The sequence below is a fragment of the Cyprinodon tularosa genome, unplaced genomic scaffold (genome assembly GCF_016077235.1).
Source record: "Cyprinodon tularosa strain WSP-4 unplaced genomic scaffold, ASM1607723v1 ctg46, whole genome shotgun sequence".
Taxonomy (NCBI): domain Eukaryota; kingdom Metazoa; phylum Chordata; class Actinopteri; order Cyprinodontiformes; family Cyprinodontidae; genus Cyprinodon; species Cyprinodon tularosa.
The window spans coordinates 2,182,165-2,206,898 of NW_024039185.1; the positions used below are offsets into that span (position 1 = coordinate 2,182,165).

Here is a 24,734-nt window from a genome sequence, read left to right on the forward strand (position 1 = left end):
AATTAGATTAAAATGCAGTTATTGTTTTTATTTCATCAGAGGGGTAGAGATGGACTTTACTGCATCTGATCCGGATGTTCTGAGGTTTTGGCTCCATGAGGATGGAGCATCATCAGCATCACATGCTGCTGGACCCGCTCTCCTCCAACATGGACCAGTGTTTGGGCGTGACGTCAGCCGTTACCGCCCTGCCAGCCTGCAGTATCCGCGGCTCCAACCGATGATGGAGACGAGCAGCAGCGGCCTCGCAGTGAAGCCCATCCGGAGGCGGAAATAAGGCGCATTCAATCAAAGACAAATAACGGACCGAAAAGGGAACAACTTTCGGATGGGGATAAAAGGACACCGACCCTAACTCGGTAATGTCTCTCCGCGGCCGCGCGCCAGGGAGCGGCGGGCTGTGTCGCTCCGCTCCGGGGCTTCCCTAGTTTGGCACCACTCCTATGCGCGGGACATTTAGGGTAAACATTTCCCCCCTAACATCATGATGGATCTAAAGACGGATGATATAGTTTGCATTTGAGAGGGTGGAGCTGCGGTTTAATAAATGATGAGGCGTTCCGCGCGCCTCTCTCAGCCCTAATTGAGGCTGATTTAGATGTTTATGTCGGACGGAAACTCCAGCAGCCCGCCTCACCTCCCTGATGCTGGAATTGAACAATGGCACATGTGCTCCTGTATCGGCTGGAGATGCTGATGGCTGTTTTCTGGTGCGGGAGGAGCCCTAACGTGGACCACAGCGACAGTTGGCTGCGGGTGGGCTGATCCGGTTCTGCTGCGTTTCTGTGCGGTCGGATCCTCCAGAGCTGCGGGGCCTTTAAGTTTCCCTGAAATATGCCGAGCGATGGAAGCTGTCACGGTGATGGAGGCGAGATGTTGTGAGCATATCACGGGGAACCCTTTCTGGAAATAAGGCGTAACATAAGGAGAGCCATCATGTCCAAAGTGGTCAGCAGCAAGGAGAAGAAATCCTTCAGCAAGAAGCTGTTCCGGAGGAGCTCGGTCCGCTCCGTGGGGAGCTTCATGAACAGAGTCCTCCGGACCCTGTCCACCCTCTCCCACTTCGGCACCGAAGAACAGGCCGCCGACGACGAGAAGGATGAGGCGTCTCTGTTACCGAGCATCGCCGGAGGCTCCGTCCCGTCCGACGACAGCGACTGCGGGGGGTTCCCTTTCGGGGACAAGGTGCCGGGGGTCGCCGGACTCAAGAACCACGGAAACACCTGCTTCATGAACGCCATCCTGCAGTGCCTGAGCAACACGGAGCTGTTCGCAGAGTACCTGGCTCTGGAGCAGTTCAAGGGGGGTGAGGCGAGCAGCGGGAACAGCGACAAGGCGAAGCCTAACGGGGGTCCGGTGCTGAGGAAGGGGGTCAGCCAGCAGCAGCAGCAGCAGGACACCGGAGAGGTGACGGAGCAGCTGTCCGGCCTGGTCCGGGCTCTCTGGACCTTTGAGTACACTCCTCAGCACAGCAGAGACTTCAAGGTAAACTTTGGAGGAGCTCACAGGGGCAAAGGGCAGGGCCGTTTCTAAAATAGGATGATCTGATGGGGGCCACTATTTCTAAAGGGTATCATTAAAAATATCTTTAGATGGACCAAAACACAGAACTGTATGATAGAGTGTTAGTGTGGAGACTTTTTTATTTTGAGAATAAAGTCACAAAATTACCAGAATAAAGTTGTAATATTTTGAGAATAAAGCTGTATTTTATGACAACTCTTACAAGAAGCACTTTCTTCTCTAAAATGTCGAGCATCATGTGAAGTTATGCTTTGGCATCGATTTGACAAATAAGGAAATCTTCTAGAACACCAGCTTCAAATTGGGCAGAATGTCAAAGTGATTCAGGTTGCTGATTGGTGGAGCTTTATTCTCAATATTACAGCTTAATTGTTGTAACGTTACGACTTTATTTTGTTCTCGTAATTTTATGACTATTCTCAAAATGTTACGACTTTATTCTCGTAATTTTGCGATTTTTTGTTCTTGTAATTTTACGACTTTATTCTCGTATTTTTATGACTTTACTCTCAAAATGTTACGACTTTATTCTCGTAATTTTATGACTTTGTTCTCGTAATTTTATGACTTTATTCTCAAAATGTTATGACTTTATTCTCGTGATTTTACGACTTTATTCTCGTAATTTTATGACTTTATTCTCATCGCGACTTAATTGTCTGACTTTTATGACCTTATTCTCGTTATTTTCCAACTTCATTCTCGTAGTTTTATGACTTTATTTTTAAAATGTTACGACTTTATTCTCGTAAGTTTACGACTTTATTCCTGTATTTTTACAACTTTATTCTCATTGCGACTTTATTCTCGTAATTATATGACTTTATACTCATAATATTACGACTATTGTCATGATGTTACAACTTGTGACATTGCGACTTTATTCTCATAATTTTATGACTTTATTCTCAAAATGTTACAACTTTATTCTCGTGATTTTACGTCTTTATTCTCAGAATTTTATGACTTTATTCTCGTAAGTTTACGACTTTATTCTCATATTTTCACGACTTTATTCTCCTTGGACTTTATTCTCGTAATTATATGACTTTATACTCATAATATTACGACTATTGTCATAATGTTTCAACTTGTGACATTGCGACTTTATTCTCATAATTTTATGACTTTATTCTCAAAATGTTACAACTTTATTCTCGTGATTTTACGACTTTTTTCTCAGAATTTTATGACTTTATTCTCGTAATGTTACGACTTTATTCTCATAATTTTATGACTTTATTCTCATTGCGACTTTATTCTCATAATTTTATGACTTTATTCTCATTGCGACTTTATTCTCATAATTTTATGACTTTATTCTCAAAATGTTACGACTTTATTCTCGTGATTTTACGACTTTATTCTCGTAATTTTATGACTTTATTCTCATTGCGACTTTATTCTCTTAATTTTATGACTATTCTCAAAATGTTACGACCTTATTCTCATTATTTTACGACTTTATTCTCATTGCGACTTTATTCTCATAATTTTATGACTTTATTCTCATTGCGACTTTATTCTCATAATTTTATGACTTTATTCTCAAAATGTTACGACTTTATTCTCGTGATTTTACGACTTTATTCTCGTAATTTTATGACTTTATTCTCATTGCGACTTTATTTTCATAGTTTTATGACTTTATATTTAAAATGTTATGACCTTATTCTCATAATTTTACGACTTTATTCTCATTGCAACATTATTCTCATAATTATATGACTATACTCATAATATTACGACTATTGTCATAATTTTTATTTTCATAATTTATGACTTTATTCTCAAAATGTTACGACTTTATTCTCATTTCGACTTTACTCTCGTAATTTTATTACTTTATTCTCATAATATTACGACTTCATTCTCTTAATTTTATGACTTTATTATCGTAATTTTACTTTATTCTCGTAATTTAAGACTATTCTCGTAATTTTATGACTTTATTCTCATAACATTACGACTTTATTCTCAGAATAAAAAAAATCTCTGTGCTGGCCCTAATACTCTGCTGTAGGGCTGAGCCAAGGTTGTTTGAGTCCTAAAAGAATTTGGTTTGAGGCCCTTTTTCCTGTATAACACCTCACCACCACTAACAGCGATTACATACAGATATGTTTAAGCCCCATTAGCTTGGGGAACTTCAGCTAAGACCTTGGTCTCTCTCTGCAAGAATTTAATTATTTATATAATTAAGTCCAAAGACAAGAAAAATATTTTCTACGCACTTGGAGCTGTGCATGATTTCACTATCTAACAATATGGTCCAAAAGGAAAAATTATATATTCTATATATACTTACATTCAGATCAAGCTTGTATTTCTGTTAATAGTGATGGTTCTAGTTTAAGCCAATAATAGTCCTAAATTTAAAGGGGAATAGTCTCTGTATATGCCTCTACATAAAAGACCAAAAACCATTTTTTCATGACAAAATAAGGTTATATACACCAAGTTTCAGTCCTGATGGGTCAGTTTTTATCCTAAATAGAACTCATGCTCCAGGCACCCTGAGCAAACATAAACAGACTTGGCGCCATCTGCTGGTATTACTGCAGAACTACCAGAAAGCTAGATGGTAAAAATTGGCTTATATGCCCAACTGCTCTACTTCCTAAACTGCAACCAGCTTCTTTTTTTTCTGTCTTTGATTACTGGACAATTTGATGAACCCAGGTGTGTCTGATGTCAGTAACCATGATGAGATTGGCCTGATACACCTGGATTAATCAGTTTGTGATGCTGATGATGCTCCTGTTTAAGGACATTGTCTTTTTCTAACGTATCCATCAACTACTACTTGGGTTCTGTTCCTCCTTACTCTTTCTCCAGACTCTAAGAACTTTAATTTCCAAATTAAACAGACCAACACATCGGTCAATACGGTCCGTTACTTTTTTCCTCAGCTCATAGAAGACCCCTCTGACATCATCCCAGTTTCTATCTTACCGTATTGAATTTCACAGTTGGAGGTCTTGTCCTTCAGTGGGTCTTCTGAAGCTCTGACTGCAGCTAGTCTCTATCCTGGGAATTTCATCCTAAGTCTTGAAAGAAATTTGCTTTCCAATCCTCTCTGGTGGCTTCAGTTACTTTAGCTGCTTTTGCACCTGAACAGTTTTTTCCTTCCTCTGAACTTCTTGTTAAAATGCTTAAATGAGAAGTCTACAAAGCAACAATTTGACTGATTTCATCTTGCAAAAATTGTTATCTGATTGTTTTTCTGAGCAGCCCTGATAGACGGGAATTGTTTGGGGCATAATGTGGATCTGATGAAGATAAAGCCTGACTTATGTTCCTTAAGAAGACAAGGTTCTTTTTCTATGAGCTGCAGCTGGAATCACTGAAAACTGCCTGTCACATTAACAAAAGCCTGCACATCATAAACACTTTCTTTCAATCTTTCAGCCTATTTTCTTTCAAAAGTCCCAAAAAAAGCCCAGAAGTGAAGCTAAACTGAAAAGGGTCATTGAGCATCAGCTTTATTCTTGGCAGCGTAACTATTTTTGGCCCTTTTTTGTACCTCTGTTAGCAGCCAGAGCATAAACAGTCTGATTGGTTATTGATCTTTTTTGTTAAAGCGAGAGGCTCTAAATAGGAGAAGTTAAAAGAAAAATGATTAATACTGCTTTGAAACTAAGCTAGCAATACCTTCTAAGTACTAGGAGTAAATAATGTCTCTCATAGATTGAAATGACGGAAAATAGTCCCATTAGTTGCACAGTAATTGTATTCTTTTCTCCAAAATGCTTATAAAAACCTTAAATGGGTGATCTTTAGTAAATCCAATCTATTTTAAAAGACATCTTTATTGTTGAGAGTGGAGATCTGTCCAAACATTCACCGCCAAACTGGGGTTTTAAGATTATATTGTAAATTATCCTTTTAACCGGTCAAACACTGTTAAAAAAAGGTTTAACCTAATATGAACAGCAAATTATAAGGTCATTAGTCTGAGTCCTGGGCAAAAAGAAACCTTTGAAAAGCTGTAGTCAGTGAGGGAAGCCATTTTTTGTTGCACATTTAATGATAAGCTCAGGACACCAATATTCAACAATCCAGGCCTTTTTGCCCCCCCACTTAATGAAGATGCAATCAACATCTAAATGGACCTTGTGGAGTCCACGCTCAGTCCAGGTGAGATGTTAACTGAGCCCATTATCTCTAAAGAGCACGCAGGGCAAATAAATGCCTCTCTGCCATGTATGCTAGTAAAACACAATTTTTCTCAAGGGAGAAAACAATGAGTTTTACCTTAATCTCCTAAAATCCCCCAATCACTGTTTGAGGACGCTTTTCAAATATTCTGCATGTTTTTTCTTGAACTAAGCTTATAAACCTGTAGGATGTAAGCAACGTTAGAATCTGCTCTTGGTGGGATTTGTTATTACCGTATTTTCCAGACTATAAAGTGCACCTCATTATAAGCTGCGACCAGTAAATATTTTGAAAAAACTTACATATATAAGCCGCAACGGGGTATAATCTGCTGATATGTACTGAAATGTCTCCCACCAAACCTGTAGGGGGAGCTCTGCATATTACCCCTGGAATAGGGATGAAGATGAATGCTAGTTCTACTGAAAGATGGAGCTTCGTCGGCTATTTATTTCAGCTCTGCAGGAGTCGAGCCCAGTCTCTTCATTGGTTCGGCAGCTTTAATACGGCAAATAAATTTCAAAATGTGTTAATGCGGAAATTTGTTCTCTGTCGTGCCTGCTGCTAGCATTTTTTTGTGCAAAATGAAAATTAGCCCCTTATTCTTTCAAACTTTGACTCCGCCCTCTGACGGTTAGGAAAAAGTAGCGGCTTATAGTCTGGAAAATACAGTTATTTAAACTTCTTGATGCAACCTTAAACACAATGCCTTGAAAAGGTTTTAACACCTCTATGACTGTTTTTTTATTTATTTATATCCACCACCGCTTCAACTTTCTACCTGCCCTGTTTGCTCTAAGTCTACATGTTGGTGGTTGTTCTCTCATGTTCTCTAATAAAATTCTCTAAGAACAGAAACAGAACAGCTGCATTTAAACCAAGAGTCACAAAGCTGGGGGCTGCAAATAAACAAGTTTTAAAAGTAAAATGATTGGGCTGAGTTTTATTTAGGGGTGTCAGAGTATAGGGGTCAGGATACTAATGCAATTTTTCAAATTTCTGTTCATAAGATATATGAATACGTATCATAAGATACGCCCTCGAAATTACGACAACTTTGGGGTTTATGGTTGTAATGCGACTAGATGGGAAAATTTTAGGGTATGAATACTTTTTAAGGACTGGCTGCTAAAGGTGTAAATCACACCCATCAGAGTGATTCCATTCAGTATCAATTTCCTGACCCAACGCTACTCCAAAATACTATTCGATGCAATTAATTGGTTAATTTTTTTTTTTTTCACCTTACAGGCTAGACAGTGTTTCAAATTTGAAATCAATAAATAAAAGCTGTAATATCATTATGCATTTTATTTGAGAAACAACTGCAAATAACACAAGTAGCAAAGTTGTACTCCACCTAAGCCTATGAAAACCTCACTAACTGAAAAATAAGAATGCCCCTGTGTTTAGGTGAGCGTGTGCGTGCAAGCGGAAAGAGGATAGTGGCTAAAGGAAGTGAGGTAGGAGGGAAAAATAGGTTTAGCGCCACCGCAGCCGGGAGTCAGAATTACATCCAGGAGCAAATGAATAAAAACAGACCGGAGGAAAAAAACAAACATGAATCGATACTCTTGCGGACGTGTCGATGCATCGGACCGTCTCCTGTTGGGTTGATGCATCAATACAAAAAAATTATTTACACCCCTACCGCCTGCTATGATTAATGATTGCTTTTAAAATAGATTTTTTGTTTTGCACTTTATGCAACTGCTCATGAATCATTATTTCAAAAAATAAAACCACCCTCAACCATAGACCTTTTCCTTAATGCCAGCCTGTGTGGAGGAGCCACAGCCTTTTCTGTTGAGGCTTTATTAGTTTCTATTGCCTAAAAAAATGAGGAGGAATATCCCAGAGGAGAAATGTGCTTGCTTCTCATATTTCTGACATTTCATGGGCAGCTGTAAGCCTGAGCGGCCCCTGAGAGGCCCCAAGGCTTCAATCCACTATCCTCCACTTAGAATGTTTCTTCTTAGCTCCAGGTTGTAGCTCTGCTGACCTTTGAGGTGGAGCTGATAGACGACCTGTTCACACACACTGAATATTTCATGACAGTCAAAGGATCGCAAGCGGGAAAATCAGTTTCTCCAAATGCCACATTGTTTCCTCCAATGCTGTCTGCAGAATGTGGTGTCCAAGAGCGCCCTTCAGTTCAAAGGAAACTCCCAACATGATGCCCAGGAGTTCCTCCTCTGGCTGCTAGACAGAGTTCACGAAGACCTCAACCAGATCGTCCACCCTGACAGCAGACCTCCCAGGAAGGTGAACAGAAATTTGGACTATTGATTTTTACTGTTACAATGAACTATACTAACGTTTTCCGCCTTGTCTCCTCAGCCCCCAGTGGAGGAAGAACCGGCCCCTGAAGGATCTCCGCTGCCAGCACCTGGCTCTTTTGTACAGGAGCTGTTTCAGGCGCAATACAGGTGAAATCTTATTATTTATTACAAATCACTCTGGCTCCCCCCACCAATGAAATTCCTAATATTATAAATTACTCAAAAATATCGCATTGTATTGCTTAATAAGAAAATTTTTGATCTATCCAAACCCTAATTTTGGAAAAAGAGAAATAAAAATACCATGAATAAGTAGAAATTACTAGATCTCCAATAAAAAAATGATCAGAACCTCACTAATTTCTATTGAACAACCTAACTATTTGTTTGATTCATGCTGTGCTTTGGGAAATTGATCACCATGTCATGGATCTTTGATTAGTGACAAAAAAGAGAGACAGCAGAACATGCATTGATATTTGGATGTAGGGAAGAAACTTTAGGTTAAGATGTACTCCTCATGAAATTTTGGAGGGGGCTGTTATCAAATCTCCATGGTAACCACTAGATACAATTCAGCAAGCTGCTTGGAGGGCAGCTCTGATAGGATCCCTCTGCTTTTGTCAGTTTTTACTCACCAGAGTTCAATCAAGTCTTAAATACGCTGCCCGGACTTAGAAAAGAAATACAAAACCAAGATAAACCTCGTAAAAACAGACTCATAAATAAAATAAAACTGATATTTACAGGAGACATAAAATGATAAAACATTGCATAAATATAAACGTAAAGTTTTAACTGGCTTTTGTGATATATTAACTACATTGAAACAAGTAAATAATGGTACATCATTGGCTGCATTAATTTAAAGGGATTGGGAAATCCAACTTCCACAGCTTCTTCCTGCAGAGAACCTTTTCTTCTTCTTGAAACACCTTTGCAACGTCTCTCAGTAAAAACAGTACAGCGCTTCGTGTGGCTCTTGAAGTGTAACACATGTCGGTTCCCACCATGTTTCTTTGTATTCTTAACCAACATAAATAAAATACATGATTTTGAACTCACTGAAAATTAACACCGATTTTATTATTGAAGATTTTATGAAATATTAAGATGTATTTTTTATCTTTTAATTGAGCATAAAAAATTATGAGCTGAATATATCAGGATTGCCTCTGATGCAGCTAAAGGCAGGTAAGACTAAATATGAACTTTTCAGCAAAAACAATGTAATTTTTGGTTGAAAAAAAACAGATCACTCAGGTCTTCTGGCTCCAGCCTGCTCTGCATACTTAGAACCAGAACTAAACATGGAGAAGCAGCATTTAGTTCCTATGCTCCACTTAACTGGAACAAACTTCCAGTGTGGAAAGCCTGAGTTCCTTTAAAGCAAGACTAAAAACACATTTGTTTAGGATTGCCTTCGACTGTTCTAGTTAAACAGTTCAACTGAAACATCATTTGTTCAACTTTTTTAATTTTCTTTAGTCCAACTGTTTTTAATATTCTTTTTTGTTTCTGCATTTTCTGTTTTATTTTATTTTCCTACTTGCTTTGATTCTGTTTTATTTTCCTATATTTTAATCATGTAAAGCACTTTGCATTGTCTTTGTACTGAATTGTGCTATAAAAAATATATTTGCCTTGCCTTGAAAACTTGCTTATGTCAACAATTAATGGTATAGGGGAGGATATTCTTTGTCCAGGTGGATCATCAAAATAAGTGGTCCTCCTAATTGTCAGTCATTCTGGTGATATGTTTACAAACGACCGTCATACTTGCTCTTCCCCATTTCACTTACCGGCGGTTAGTCTGACATAGTGGAAAATTTGCAAATCTTCTTTTGGAAAGTAAGCTTGCATGAGCGATGCAAACAGAAACTTTTAAACAGTTGTACGCTTTTAATAAGCGTTCCCTCTCAGGAGCGGGTACAGGGTTGTGCATATGCATTTTTTTTTAAGTGGAGAGGGCTGGTCTTTTCAGAAATTTGTGAATATCATCCACTATACCTTTAAGTATTTTAGAGGATCTCTGAGACTTGGGCCTGGGGAACTCCCACATATTTATTTATTTTTTACTCTTTTTTTATAATCAAGGGAAAACAATCAAAACCCCTCCTATAAAGGCTGGGAAGCGTTTTCTATGTTTTCCCTGGCGTTTGGATGATTGTCTTAGGTGATGAGCTCCAAGTCTCAGTTTTGAAGAATCCTTATCCAGGCTTTCAGTCAGACATGTTGGTCCAACAAAAAAAAAGACATTAACCAATAACCTGCAAGCGTTCTAAATCATTTCTTTTAAAAAATACACTAAATTAAATATTAAAAGTTATTATTTTCAAGAATGTCATCCATTTTTAAAGCAATACTCTTACATTTTCACTCAATCCATTGAATATTTCTTGTTTCTTCTTTATTTTTTAGGTCCTCCCTGACTTGTCCTCACTGCCAGAAACAGAGTAACACGTTTGATCCTTTCCTCTGCATCTCACTGCCAATCCCAGTACCTCACACACGGTAAGGTGACTCTGCATTTAGCGTCAGAGTAAGACAATAACATTGATCTTCACCTTGAAAGAATTTGTCAAACCAAGCTGACGTGTGGCAGGACAAAGGCCAAAATTAGCCCCGTTCTTGAAACATTAGTTGAGTCCTAAAAAAAAAAAACAGCCCCAAAAACAAATCAGTGTGTTTTTTTTGGCAGACCTCTGTATGTGACGGTGGTGTACCAAGGGAAGTGTTCGCACTGCATGAGAGTCGGAGTGGCTGTGCCTCTCTCTGGTACCATGTCCAGATTGAGGCAAGCGGTGGCACAGGAGACCAAAATCCCCGCCCAACAGGTACCGCCCCTTTTAGAGACATTATTCGGTCAAAAATAAGAGGATTACAGAAATATGTTCTTCTGAAGGAGCGCTTCGTGGTGAGAAGTGTGTTATGTAGAGGATTAGATATTATTATTAGACGTCCTGTGGTGTCTGATGTATTATGGTGACTGCACCTCTTCTGCCAGCTTTCATACTTTGTGCATGACTAATTTCTGATCAGCCCACTCACTGTTTTTGTCTCCTGTCTCCGTGCAGATTGTCCTCACTGAGATGTACTTCGATGGCTTTCATCGCTCCTTCTGTGACGACGACGAGGACCTTGATATCATTCAGGAGAGCGACTCCATCTTTGCATTCGAGACGCCTGAGCTATTCAGACCGGAGCAGATCCGGTCCAAACGAGTCGGTACGACATCAAATATGGGGCCTTTGTCTGGGCTTACTTCATAGTTCCTTTAAAAAAAATATTCTCACTTCACAAGTTTTGATCTTTTTATGGTGTTTTTTTGTAACAGTGATACATCATTTTTTTTTTTTCCTACAAGCATAAATCTGAAAAGCGTGGCATTTTAAAGTCAATACTATAGAACCACATTTCTCTGCAATTATAGGTAGAACTCCAGCAGCATGTCCTCAACTTTTTCATAACAGTAACATTTCTGCTTTTTTGTCTTTGAAAAATAGTTTAGATTCAGTCAAGTTGGATAGAGAGTTTATGTTGGTTTTCAGTCTTACCATGGTTATTTATTGAATTTAGTTCAGGATGATTGGGCCATTCTAATAAATGATTTAGTTTTTAAACAAAATCATTCCATTGTAGTTCTGGCTGCACATTTAGGGTTTTTGTCCAGGAAGTTGAACCACAGCCTAGTCTTAAGTCTTTCACAGCCTCTAACAGGCAAGCAACGTTTATTTATACAACACAATTCAGTAAAAAGACATTTTAAAGTGATTTACATGGATTAACCAGCAAAATAGAAGTAAAATTAAAGAAGAATAAACGCAAGTAAAGATAAAAAGAGGATAAGTAGGCGTGTTTTTATTTCCGATACGATACCAATATTGCAGCTTTGAGAATTGGTATCGATCTAATTCAATATTAGCACAAATCATACCAGCTTTCATCACTTATTTAATATTGTAGAATGTTAGAAAAGGCTTGATTAAGTAATCTTATATAAAAACTAGGGAAGAAAAGTGTAAAATGTAAATGTAAAATTAGCTGTTGAGTTACATAAACTTTTAACTGAAGCGGTGTTTCTATTAGCGTTAACATTTCCTAGATTTTAAATGCTGGGCGATAAAATCGGATATTCGTTTTTTGGCTAATATCGGACTGTTATCTGATATTAATATCGGATTAGGACACCCCTAGTGGGTAATAAAGCGAATAAAACAGTTGGAGCATAAACTTAAATTAATGATATCTGAGTTAACAGTTTAACAGTCAAAAACAGTTCTAAACAAATTGTTTTTTTAACTTGACTTAAAAGAAATCCGGCTTTCATCTATTTAGGACGTTATTCCTCTACAGGTGTTTAACTTTAAATTTCCAAATGTCATATACCTGCTAAAGAAAATACAGCCTGGAGATTTTACATATTACATTTGGCTCTTGTAAAATCCCATTTGTGGTTAATTGAAAAAAATATGGAACATTTAGGAAAGGTGCAGCACTTTTTAAATTTAATTATAGTTCAAAGTGTTGAGATGAAATTAGAGATAAAGGTGTTGAGAAGGAAGCTAAAGCTTTTCTGAAACGAAAGTTTTGGGTTATCACGAAGTACTGTTCATGCCATCATACCTTGCAGTCTTGTGTGCTTCTTTCAGGGAGCCCGCATGCAAACCTCAATCAAAACAACCTGAAGTACGGTACAGATAACAGCAGGATCAACGCGCAAATACAAGAGGCCACAACACCGCCTCTGAGTCCCAATAAGAACAGTGGGCAGGCTGAGAAGATTGTGCTGTTAGTCTGCAACAGAGCCTGCGCTGGACAGCAGGGACGCAGGTACTTTACTGCTCAGCTGTGCATAAAACATGTCATCCAGTTAAAAGCTTGACATTGTTATGGTGTCTGCAGGTTCGGGAATCCCTTTATTCTCTATTTGGAGCGTACAGTAACATGGGACACTCTGCAAACTGAGATACTGGAGAAGATGAGGCATCTTTTGCGTCCTGGTGCTATTGTGCAGGTACATCTCTTTAACATGCACAGTAATCATTTCACTGCTTGGTGTTTGTTGCATTAATGTTGCAATATTTTGGATTGCCTCTAGGTGGGGCCCTTCACTTTGCGTGTGGTGGGAGTGGTGGGAATCACATACCTACTGCCTCAAGAGGAGCAACCGCTCTGCCATCCCTCTGTGGAACGGTAGTGCCATACATCACCACAGGGGGGCAGCATTACTGTTCTCAAATGGCGCATTACTTGGAAAAGACAAAGGAGCTTTAAGTCTCCTGAGATGTTGGTTTTTACAGGATTTCCTTTAATATAATGTTCACCTTTGAGCATGTTTCATGGATATGTTTTAAAATACAAAAATAAGAGAAATTTGAAGTTCAAATGTTACACAAATAAAGTCAAACTCTGTTTGAAGGAACTGTCCAGTGCAAATAGAGCTTCGGTTTGTACTGAGTAAAAGTTAGAGCAGCAAGACTGGAAACAACTTTTAATCAAGATGAACTGAAATCTTAAAACAGAGTCAGACTGGTGAGGACCTGAATATTTGGTACATCACTGTTAATTCAAATTTCATTCAATTTTATTTACCTGTCCTGTATGTAACATTGTTCACAACACACGTCATCTTAAGGCACTTTACAGTTCACCAGATCATACAGTCAATTTGATTTAAAGTTTTCTATCTGAGGAAAACCAGTTGATTGGATCAACTCATTGACTTAAATACAATCCCTCACACTAAGCATGCTTGTAGCAACAGTGGAGAAGAAAAACTCCCTTTTAACAGGAAGAAACTTCCAGCAGAACCAGGTTCAGTGTGAGCGGCCATCTGCTGAGGCGGCTGGGGTTCCAGGAGACAGAAGCAGAGATACAAAAAGCAGCTGTAAAAGGCGGCCCCATCCAGGAAACACACAGCCAGGCAGACGCGCTCTGAGCCAGCTCCCATGTCAGAGGATGAAGAGAGCACATCCAGCCAGTCACAGTCAGAGAAACAGGACTACACTGGAAAACAGGCTATTCTCCAACATCTATAAACAAAGGTGTTGATGGCAGCAGCACAGATGCTATTGCTCTCCAGAATGGAGTCGCAGCCAAACAGGAACAGACGAGGCGAAGCTACTGTGAGAAAAGGCAGAGAGAGCATAACGTTAGAGATTGAACTAACAAATTCTGCAGAGTCAAAGAATAGAGATAGAATGAAGCAAAATTATGAAAAAGGGGTCCCTATGTCCTCCAGAAGTCTAAGCTTATAGCAGCATAACTTCAGAGATAGCTCAGGATAACCTGAGCACCTCTAACTATCTACTAAGCTTTATCAAAACGGAAAGTTTTAAGCCCATTTGCAGTTTAACAGAAATATTTATTTTAGATGATCCTACCTATAGTTTCAGTAAACATGATCAGCAGGGAAAATGGGGTCAGAAACATAATTTTAACAAATTCTGCCAATTTTGTGCCAGCTGAACAATTTCCTTGTTAATTCACTCATATATTCTGGATCGTTATCCTGGTAAAAGACCAAAATGACCATTCTAAATTTCTGACTGAAAACATCAGTTTTTCAGTTTTAGATCCCCCTTTTTTTTTTAAGGGATCAGTGATGTCATGCGTTACAGTGATGTTGAAAAGTCCTTCCTTATTACAGAGTCTTCACCACACTTAATTATTGCTGTTGTTTTTTTACCTGTTGATTCTTTGTTACCTGAGAGCTCAGTTTAGCAAACAGCTGTGTTTACATTTGGAATGGTAGGAAAACTCTTTGACATGTAGAGAGTCCAAAGTAAGGCTCCAACTAACAATTATTTAGCAAATCGATTAATCTGTCGATAATATTTTTGATAATCGATAAATAATCAGATAGCAAAATATCCTTTAAAGAAGATTTTTATACAGAATTAAACCAGGTGAAAGTTAAACTTTTCGACTTGTGGAGTTCTGGATAGAGCATATTGACAGACGCAAAGATTTTCTTTATTTTAAATGCTAAATATTTTTTTCCCACAATTATGGTATAATTACTGCTCTGTCAGCTAAATGCATATTCTACAGTCTCTATACTCCAGTTAAATGATTAATCAATTACTAAATTAGTTGACGATTATTTCAATAATCGATTAATCACGATCAATCCGATTGTTTCTGCCCTAATCCAAAGGATGTTTACAAGACTTAATGAACCCAAGATGCCGCTCTTTGCTTTTGTTATATAACAGGGAGATTTTTATCAACCTGCTTTCCGATTGTCCTGACTTTGCATAAGTTGTTGTGTGTTTTTGTTCAGGCTTGTTTGCTGCAACTCCAACCAGTTTTTCCAGCATTCATCGAACCTAAATTCTATCCACTTTATGTTTTGTCTAATAGATTAATCCTTTTATTTGTAGAGTAGTTCAAATGTCAGGTGAGAGCCAAATTAAAAGTATGTGAGTACATATTAGAAAAAAACAAACACAATTAATGGTTTTAAGTAAATTTAGGTATTAAGAGGTTTTAAAACACAAAACTATATTTTTGATTCTGTTCCACCAGGGCTTTTAAATCCTGCGGACAGGGTGGCCCACCTCATGTCAAAATTGTTGTTGAATGGGACAAGGAGACAAAAGACTGGTAAGTATCAACACAGTCCTCATTAGGCTCCGAGCAGATGTGTGTGTGTGGCTTACCGCCTCCTGTCAGCTCCAGCGACTGATCTGTGTGGTCCCTCTGTGACTTGTGTGTTGTGCCACGCCCACAGTCTGTTCAAGAGAACCGAGGATGAGTACATCCCCGATGCAGAGAGCGTACGTCAGGTTAAGGAGCAGCATCTGCAGCCTCAGACCTGCACGCTGGCCCAGTGCTTACAGCTATACACCAAAGAGGAGCAGGTAGGCTGATGCTGGCCCACTTCTTTTGGTTGATCCCGCTGCCTACAAACGGTGCCTCGCTAAAGAATTGTTAGCTCTGGAACCTTTTCCCATTTTACAACCTTATAGCCGCAGTATTCAATGCATTTTTAGGATTTTACGTAACAGAAAAAAAAGTTGGACATATTTGGGTAATTGAAGGGAAAGGAAACAGGTAGAAGTAATTGCAGCATGCATTCACTACCGTTCAAAAGTTTGGGCTCACATTGAAATGTCCTTATTTTTGAAGGAAAAGCACTGTACTTTTCAATGAAGATAACTTTAAACTAGTCTTAACTTTAAAGAAATACACTCTATACATTACTAATGTGGTAAATGACTATTCTAGCTGCAAATGGTCTGGTTTTTGGTGCAATATCCACACAGGTGTATAGAGGCCCATTTCCAGCGACTATCACTCCAGTGTTCTAATGGTACAATGTGTTTGCTCATTGGCTCAGAAGGCTAATTGATGATTAGAAAACCCTTGTGCAATCATGTTCACACATCTGAAAACAGTTTAGCTCATTACAGAAGCTACAAAACCGACCTTCCTTTGAGCAGATTGAGTTTATGGAGCATCACATCTGTGGGGTCAATTAAACACTCAGAATGACCAGCAAAAGAGAACTTTCATCTGAAACTCGACAGTCTATTCTTGTTCTTAGAAATTTAGGCTATTCCATGCGAGAAATTGCTAAGAAATTGAAGATTTCCTACAACAGTGTGTACTACTCCCTTCAGAGGAGAGAACAAACAGGCTCTAACCAGAGTAGAAAAAGAAGAGGGAGGCCGCGTTGCACAACTGAGCAAGAGGTACATTAGTCTCTAGTTTGAGAAACAGACGCCTCAAAGGTCCCCACCTGACATCTTCATTAAATAGTAACCGCAGTAGCCTGTTTGTGCTGTCCTCTGAAGGGAGGTGTACACACCGTTGTAGGAAATCTTCAATTTCTTAGCAATTTCTCGCATGGAATAGCCTTAATTTCTAAGAACAAGAATAGACTGTCGAGTTTCAGATGAACATTCTCTTTTTCTGGCCATTTTGAGCGTTTAATTGACCCCACAGATGTGATGCTCCAGAAACTCAATCTGCTCAAAGGAAAGTCAGTTTTGTAGCTTCTGTAACGGGCTAAACTGTTTTCAGGTGTGTGAACAGGATTGCACAAGGGTTTTCTAATCATCAATGAGCCTTCTGAGCCAATGAGCAAACACATTGTACCATTAGAACACTGGAGTGATAGTTGCTGGAAATGGGCCTCTATACACCTATGTAGATAGTGCACCAAAAACCAGACATTTGCAGCTAGAATAGTCATTTATCACATTAGCAATGTATAGAGTGTATTTCTTTAAAGTTAAGACCAGTTTAAAGTTATCTTCATTGAAAAGTACAGTGCTTTTCCTTCAAAAATAAGGAAATTTCAATGTGACCCCAAACTTTTGAACGGTAGTGTCTGTTATAAAAAATACCTTCCTAAGTCACTTAATGATGAGGCAATATATTGACCAAACATAATAATAAAGGAAGAGGAGATGGTTGTAGTGGCAGTGTCATGCTGAGGGAGGATTTTATTTGACACAGTTTGGAAAGGTGATCAAGGTTTAAAGGTATAGAAATCAATACATATTTTTTTTAGATCATAATACATTGCTGTTGTTGGACATAAAGTCACAATATAATTCAGTGAATGTGGTGGTTATATATAAAACTTTAAAAGGTATGGATGGTTTGTCGAGGCAGTTTACATGAAAGGTTGTTTATAAAAGTGTGTCATTTATTTAAGATTTGACATCATTTCCAGCTGGCTCCCGATGATGCATGGAGATGTCCCCACTGTAAGCAGCTTCAGCAGGGCAGCATCAAACTGAGTCTTTGGACTCTGCCAGACATCCTCATTCTTCACCTCAAGCGCTTCCGACAGGTACAGACATGTCTGGATGAACGACTGGTGTCATTTGATCGTCTGGTTCCCGAATATATCTGGATAACGTTCATCCACCCCCCGCCTCAGGATGGAGATCGCCGCGTTAAGATGCAGAACATGGTGAGGTTTCCACTCACAGGCATGGACATGGCCCCACACATGGTGAAGAGAAGCCAGAGCAGCTGGAGTCTTCCCTCCCACTGGTCGCCGTGGAGGAGGCCTTATGGGATGGGCCGAGATCCTGAGGACTACCTGTACGACCTGTACGCAGTTTGCAACCATCATGGGACCATGCAGGGGGGGCATTACACAGGTAGACTTGATAAAGTGATGGTTTTATTGAGGTCTTTTTGATAAGAGCCCTCCATGATATTTACATGATCTTATTCCTTTACAGCTTACTGCAAGAACTCCATTGATGGACAGTGGTATTGCTTCGATGATAGTGACGTTCATCCAATATCTGAAGATGAGGTCTGCAAGCAGACTGGTTACATCCTGTTTTATCAAAGACGAGCAACAATCCCGTCCTGGTCTGCCAACAGCTCTGTCGGAGGTAATTGCTAACAGGATCTTGATCGTTCCAGCAGTAGATTTACCACCCCTAAAACATCTTTATGATACAGATAAATATTTTTCATTTTTATTTTAAATTCCCACTGACTTTTTTTTAAAGATAATTTTAACACAAACCTACTATAAACCTTATATAATTCAATTTATTTTTAGAATAAAACCTCTATCTGAACTACAGAATCGCCATACTTAATTATTAGTATTAATAAAATATACTCACCCAAAATTATTACTAATGAGTGTATTTGTTTCAAATACATTATTGTTTAAATTACATAAATGTAACCTGATTATTATGCAATTCCAATAATAATTGTAGTGTCTTTGATGAATAAGCTATTTTTTTTTTTGTAAGGTTTATTTAATAGGTTTTTGGTTATCATTATGTATAAAAGTAAATTGAAATTTGTATTGAGATAAAATGACATAAATCTAAGAAGTTTGGTGAAAAATGTGAGTTTACAGTAAACATTCATGAAACGTTCCCCCGGTACACAGCTATTACTTTGTTTTTTCATGCAAATGATGGATAAAAAACATTTGGATTCACTGCTAAAGAAGTTGTTTATTGTGAGCAAAGAGTAAAAATTGCATCACAGACATAAATCAGAAATATTTTATTTAACCTTTGAAACATTTTTTATGCTGTGTGTGTGTCTGTACTTTAAATTTCTGAGGTTCAGCTGGTGTAATGGAGACCAAAGTCTGGTCCCAGTGGACCGGACTCCCTTTTTTATGTTAGGGGTTGGTTTAGAGGTACAGTGGGAATTAAATTTAGGATTAAATAGGATAAGGGTACATGTAAAGTCCTAATATGGCTAGAAATATGAAAATATGTGTGTCTGTGTTGTTGAAGTCATTAGTTTTATCTTGATATAGAAGTCCAAGCACAGAAATGGTTTCCAAATTTGCCGCTGGTTAGCATTTATACTAAACATTTGTTGCATTGTTTTATAAGACAACATTGTCTTAAGTCCTTGATTGAGTAAACTTAACTAACTAAAAAAATATATATAACTCAAGTTGAATAATTAAGTTCTAATTCCTGTTGAAATTTGTCCTAAAATCTCCTAAGTAAGGAGAAAAATGTATGAAAACCTAGAAGAACCACCTGAATCTCAAATATTACTTGATTCATTTTGATAAATGTTAATAAATTTGATACAACTGCACATGTGCACTTTCTCATTTAACGACTGATTTAAAATTCATTTACCGATAACTTGGGTGAAAATGTAAAATTTCTGACCCCAAAACTCTCATTAAATTGATTGATAAATGCATCTTGCTTGTCTTTATTCAGTTTACCTTTTTAACGATACTTCTCCAACAGATAAATAGAAGAAAATCCCATTTGATAGGAGGGGAGTTTTTGTTTAAGAGTATTTTTTGTATGTTTTTTTTAACCGCTCTCTGCTTGGGCCCCATAAGGTTCCACCAGTTCCTCTCTGTGTGAGCACTGGATAAGTCGGCTGATGGGAAGCCGTCCTCCCAGCCAGGCCTCGTCCGGTTCCTCAAGACGCACCTCTCTGGCTTCTCTCTCCGAGTCTGCTGAGTTTGCTGGTGAAAGGAGTGAAGATGATGGTGAAGAGCAATCCCTTAAAAGCACAGACTTTATTTTCCGTTGCCTCTAAAGTACATCATATTTCTCAGTAAGCTGAGCATTAATGTGTATCTTTCCAAAATGCAGGCCTTTCTACACGACCAGCAGTCAGAGGAATGCAGAGGCAAACATACTCCTCAAGATCATCCATTGCCAGCCCTCTTGCTCTGAGTGAAAATGGCACAAAACCTTCCTGGTCTCACTCAGCTAAGCTCCAGCTTCGTTCCAACTCTCCCTCACGCTTCTCCATAGAGTCCCATTCCTCCCCGACTCTGGAGAGGATAGGAGAGGTAGTTGACATTCAGCCAACAATCCCGTGTTTTTCTGGTTCACCTAAGCCAGATAAAATGTCAGGAGGGAAGTCAGCCCTCGCTGCTTTGGACACTAATGTGGGAACGAAGAGGCTAATTGAACAGGGGCGCTTTAAGTCGGTGGTACAGACAGAACAGAGGAGCTCAAACCCAACAGGGGAAAACAACAATGCTGAGGACATTAGTCCTCGACATGGAATAGCCTTAAAGGAGATGAAGCAAAGAAATGGGAGCACAGAAAGTATTGGTGGCAAAAGGACCTCAGGCAAGACTGGGTTGGAAGCAGAAAGAAGTCCCAGGAAACGCCCTCCCACATCCTCAACATCCTCCAGCTCCCTGTCCCCTGCGTCTCCAGCCATCGACAAGTCACCGTCTCGAACACAGTCCAAGAGTGGAGCATCCGCATCAAACCCCAAAGACAAAAGCACTGGACCACCTAAAACAAGCAAGGGAGTTTCTTCAAGAACGGCAACCCCGTCCAGAAAAACATCGTCCCAGAACACCGAGGCATTGCATCCTGACACGCAGCAGCGGAAGAGCGGTTCTATGGGGTTACAGAGCTCGCACACTCAGAAGAAGACATCGAAAAAAGAAGGCAGTGAGAAACACTCCACTGGAGAAAGGACTAGAGTAGCAGATAGGAGCACTAGTCGAGAATCCTCGAGGGCGAGCGGTGTGGCAGATAGGAAAGTCAGCCAGGGGGCTCCTTCCTGCAGGCTGAGTGCTGCGAATAGAGCTGAAGGACGATCCGGCAGAGCTCCGGAGGACAGGACAGCAGGCCGCAGCTCAAGCAGTAGCTCTTCTATCACTAGTCTCCGATCCTCAAGTGTGGGGGTTTCCTCTACTAGTTCAGCTCCATCTTCAAGGGGACCTCGAGGGACCAGCAAGACAGAAGACAAAGCTCTGTCCTTCTTCAAAACCGCTTTGAGGCCTAAGGAGAACCGTAAACCTGGCGAGAGCGGTAAATCAGGGACAGGAGAGGCGAAAGCTATTCCAGAGGAAAGCAACGGGGATGTAATCAAGCGCGCAGCGAGCAAAAAAGTTCAAAATGCGGGTTCAGAACTGCATTGTACAGCCAAAGATAAGGAATCCTCTAAAGTATCAGGTGCAGCTAAAAATTCGCTGCTGCCCACCACTAAATCCAAGCCCCCTGAAGCACAAAAGCAGTCTTCGGCCGTCACAAAGGATCCTTCGAAGAAAGAGCCGGCTAAAAAGACACTGCAGTCCAGGAAGATCCCTATCGGTTCTTCACAAACTAGCCAGAGATCCAAGTGATTTTACCCGAAGGGTCTAATGAGAGTCTTTCTTGTGCAGCTCTGAGGTGTTTTCCTTTTTTTGCCATCTGACAGACATTTTTAAAACACCCATCAATTTCCAGTGCTCTCTGAACACCAGCTGCCATAGAGGACACTTACCTAAACATTAATTACGGAATGGATTTTAAACAAAGCACTTTGTATTGGTTTGCATTGAGTTGAAAGAATATTATACTGTATTGTAAATATTTACGCATGGACACAAAGTATTGCCTTGCTCTGTCTGTAGCACTGTTGGGAGAGGAGCGGCTCAGTCGGTGCTGAAAGTAAAAAAAAGTGACTTTGCACAAGATGGAAAGCAGATCCCATGGCTGAGATAGATCAAATATGGACAGCTCAGCCACCTAAGGATGTTTATGGAGATTTTCAACATGCTGATGCAGTGAATAATTTTCTGAAATCACTTTGTACTGCTCTCCTTCAAAATTGAGAGCCATACGTCAACAACAAAAAATCAGTGCCTCAGATAATCATTAGAAATATTTAACCGAAATTGTTTAACTTGCAGGTCTTGACAAATTTGTAATTGAAATACAATATTTACTAAGCATTGAACCTGTAACTTTAGGTAAAACACAATTAAGCCTATTTAACCTGAAACTGTTTACATATGCTGCGTTGTGTAGAAACTCTGCAGCATCCTTTAAAATATGTTTTTTTTTTCTTGTTCAGCCAAAAACAAATGTGTTGAGAGGCTGAGAAAAGGTGTCGCCGGCGTTAACTGAGGAGAAACTTTGGTTCGCAGTGGCTCTTAATGCAACATTTACTGGTAATAACCTGTGAAATGTTCAGACATCTCCCCACCTGTTGCCACCTCTGCTAGCTGCTGAAAGCTGTCTAGAGATGTCCATGTTATGTCATGGGCATCGGCCTCTTCAGACTGCCAGACATCTCCGAACATTCCTCTCAGATCAACACAGGGTCAATGTAAAGAATAAAAAGAACATAAAAAAAAAAAAAAAACTCACCCGCTGCTGAACAACACCTTCAAAGACAGCTGGGATGTCTCTGCTGAACACCATACTTGTAGATACAGCGCTATGGTGTGTTTGAGTCAGCACATCCTCTGTCTTCACATTTGACATTACAGCTTGTGCACATTTATAGATTGAGAGTAGATCAGCCCCCAACGTGTTGACACGCTGAGAAGAGTTCATAGTTCTCGAAGTGTACGGCAGTTGTTGCATGATATATTGCTTATGCATGCACCCAACTATGCAAGCAGATTCACTGAGTATGTAGAAGTGCTACTCTTGGATGTGAGTTTTCTTTGTTACTGTAGAGTTCTTTAAATGCCTGCATCAGAGAGCATGGGAAGGCATCCTCTATTAAAGCTTTGTTTGCACATTCCTCCGAAGTAATACACGTTTTGTATGAATGATAAGTATTGCTCATTCGCCCTCTCAAAGTAAATCGGCTCACTTGCAAATGAATCTACTCTGTACTGTATTCATTTGTGTCACATATGGTCCTTCACAGCTGCACTTTTATACCGTCTTTAACTTTAGTGACAAAGCCATGAGGCAGTTTGCTTTTTTTTTTTTTAAACAGGTCTGGAATACTTAAAACAAGCACTTAACCAAGCGTCTTCATTTATAGATAACAATATCATGTGCAATATTATAGTGTACTTCTAAAGCTTCCTGAAGCGTTAGTTTTATTTATTTGGACCAACTGTAATGTTAATGTTAACGTAATGTTCAGTGTCTGCCTATTTCATGCCTTTTTAAAAGTTTTAATATGAACATAAAGGATTTTTCATGAATATACTGTATATTAAAAACCAAACAAACAGAAGGCGGTATTTCAGTTTTTATTTATTTATTTTTTATTAATTTAAATACATTTTTTAGTTGGGTTCAGTTAAAAAGTTCCAAGCAGTCGATACTGGCTCTCTGACTGATGTGACCCTGGATGTGCTCCTCTTTGTCTCCCTTCATGCAAATAAAATACAGAAAATATTATACAGTAGAGTCCTGCATAATACAAGTAATCTAGGGTAACAAATTCTCCACTGCAGAAAAAAAATGTAAAAATAAAACAACCCTAATATGTAGTCTGTTGGTAATGCTGTCATGATGGGTTCACTAAAAGCGACCCAAGAATGCAGAACACCACTGACGGACACAAGGATGAAAGTTTAACAGTTTATTTATGCACAAGCACACAGTCTACACTGGTTCAGGTTCGGGGCCTGGATTCTGGTTCACCGGAGTCTGCGTGAGAGACAGTTCAGTTAGCGTTGCCAACAGAGGTTTGATTTCCTGAAGTTTACTGGTTGTACCTTGAGGGTTCTTGAGGTTAGCTTTGGGAGAGTCTCTGTTGGTTCTGGAGATGAATTCATCAGTGGAGTCCGTTTGCTGCTTCAGCGTCTCACGTCTTATTTGAACAGACCTTGGCTTTGGGTTTCCCAGCTCTAGTCCAGAGCTGCTTGGAGGTTCACTGTGAATCTTCAGGTTTGGCTCTGAGGGTCGGCTCGGCAGGTTAGCTCTTCCTGAGCTTACACAGAGGAGGCACAGGTTTCCTGGAAAACAGAAACAAGGATTAGAGTCCAAGCTGGATTCAAAAGTCATCGAATTACTCTGAGGATCTAGGCTTAAGCGCTGACCAACTGGAACAACACTGGGGCGTTGAGGCAAGGTCTGAAGACAGCTTAAGTAGTGGATCCTCTGATGATCTTGACGAGCTGCAGCTGTGCAGGAGGCTCCCTCAGAGGATCCACGGCGGACTCTGCTGGAGAAAGGTGGAATATCTCCAGCTCCCAACAAATGCATCTGTTTTTCCAATGCTAATGAGTGCAGTTTATAATTTGGCACATATCAAACTATAAACTAAACTAGCAGTAAATTTGATATTTAATTTAATTTCAAACAAATGGCAACAAATTCTGTCTGTAGTATCAGGCAAGCTGTCTGGCTTTAGCTTTATACTGTACAGAGCCATTTAAAGAATTTTGTGCTTTTTTCCAGAATATTTTCTTTTAAAGCGGAAATTCTTGCTATTTTTTGACAAAATATATATTCCTTAATATAAAAAAAAGGATTTAAAGAGAAAAAACTTTCAAGAAAAAGACTTAATGTATTTTCACGCGATATTGAGCCATTTCACTAGCCTGACGTAGTCCTACTCAATTCTAGTCAGAATATG

At 39.3% G+C, this 24,734-nt stretch overlaps 1 protein-coding gene across 1 annotated transcript; it reads left to right on the plus strand.

Annotated features, from left to right (window-relative positions):
• The first annotated feature begins 175 nt into the window (after nt 1-175).
• On the plus strand, nt 176-23,020 carry LOC119793706 (ubiquitin carboxyl-terminal hydrolase 31-like). Its single transcript, XM_038300936.1, has 16 exons — nt 176-1,485; nt 7,813-7,950; nt 8,026-8,114; nt 10,389-10,481; nt 10,669-10,804; nt 11,045-11,195; nt 12,620-12,800; nt 12,873-12,984; nt 13,069-13,163; nt 15,501-15,578; nt 15,706-15,835; nt 17,659-17,778; nt 17,869-18,094; nt 18,179-18,337; nt 19,789-19,941; nt 20,048-23,020. The coding sequence occupies exons 1-16, from the start codon at nt 937-939 to the stop codon at nt 21,544-21,546; spliced, it is 3,909 nt and encodes a 1,302-aa protein (XP_038156864.1). The 5' UTR covers nt 176-936; the 3' UTR covers nt 21,547-23,020.
• The last annotated feature ends 1,714 nt before the right edge of the window (nt 23,021-24,734 follow it).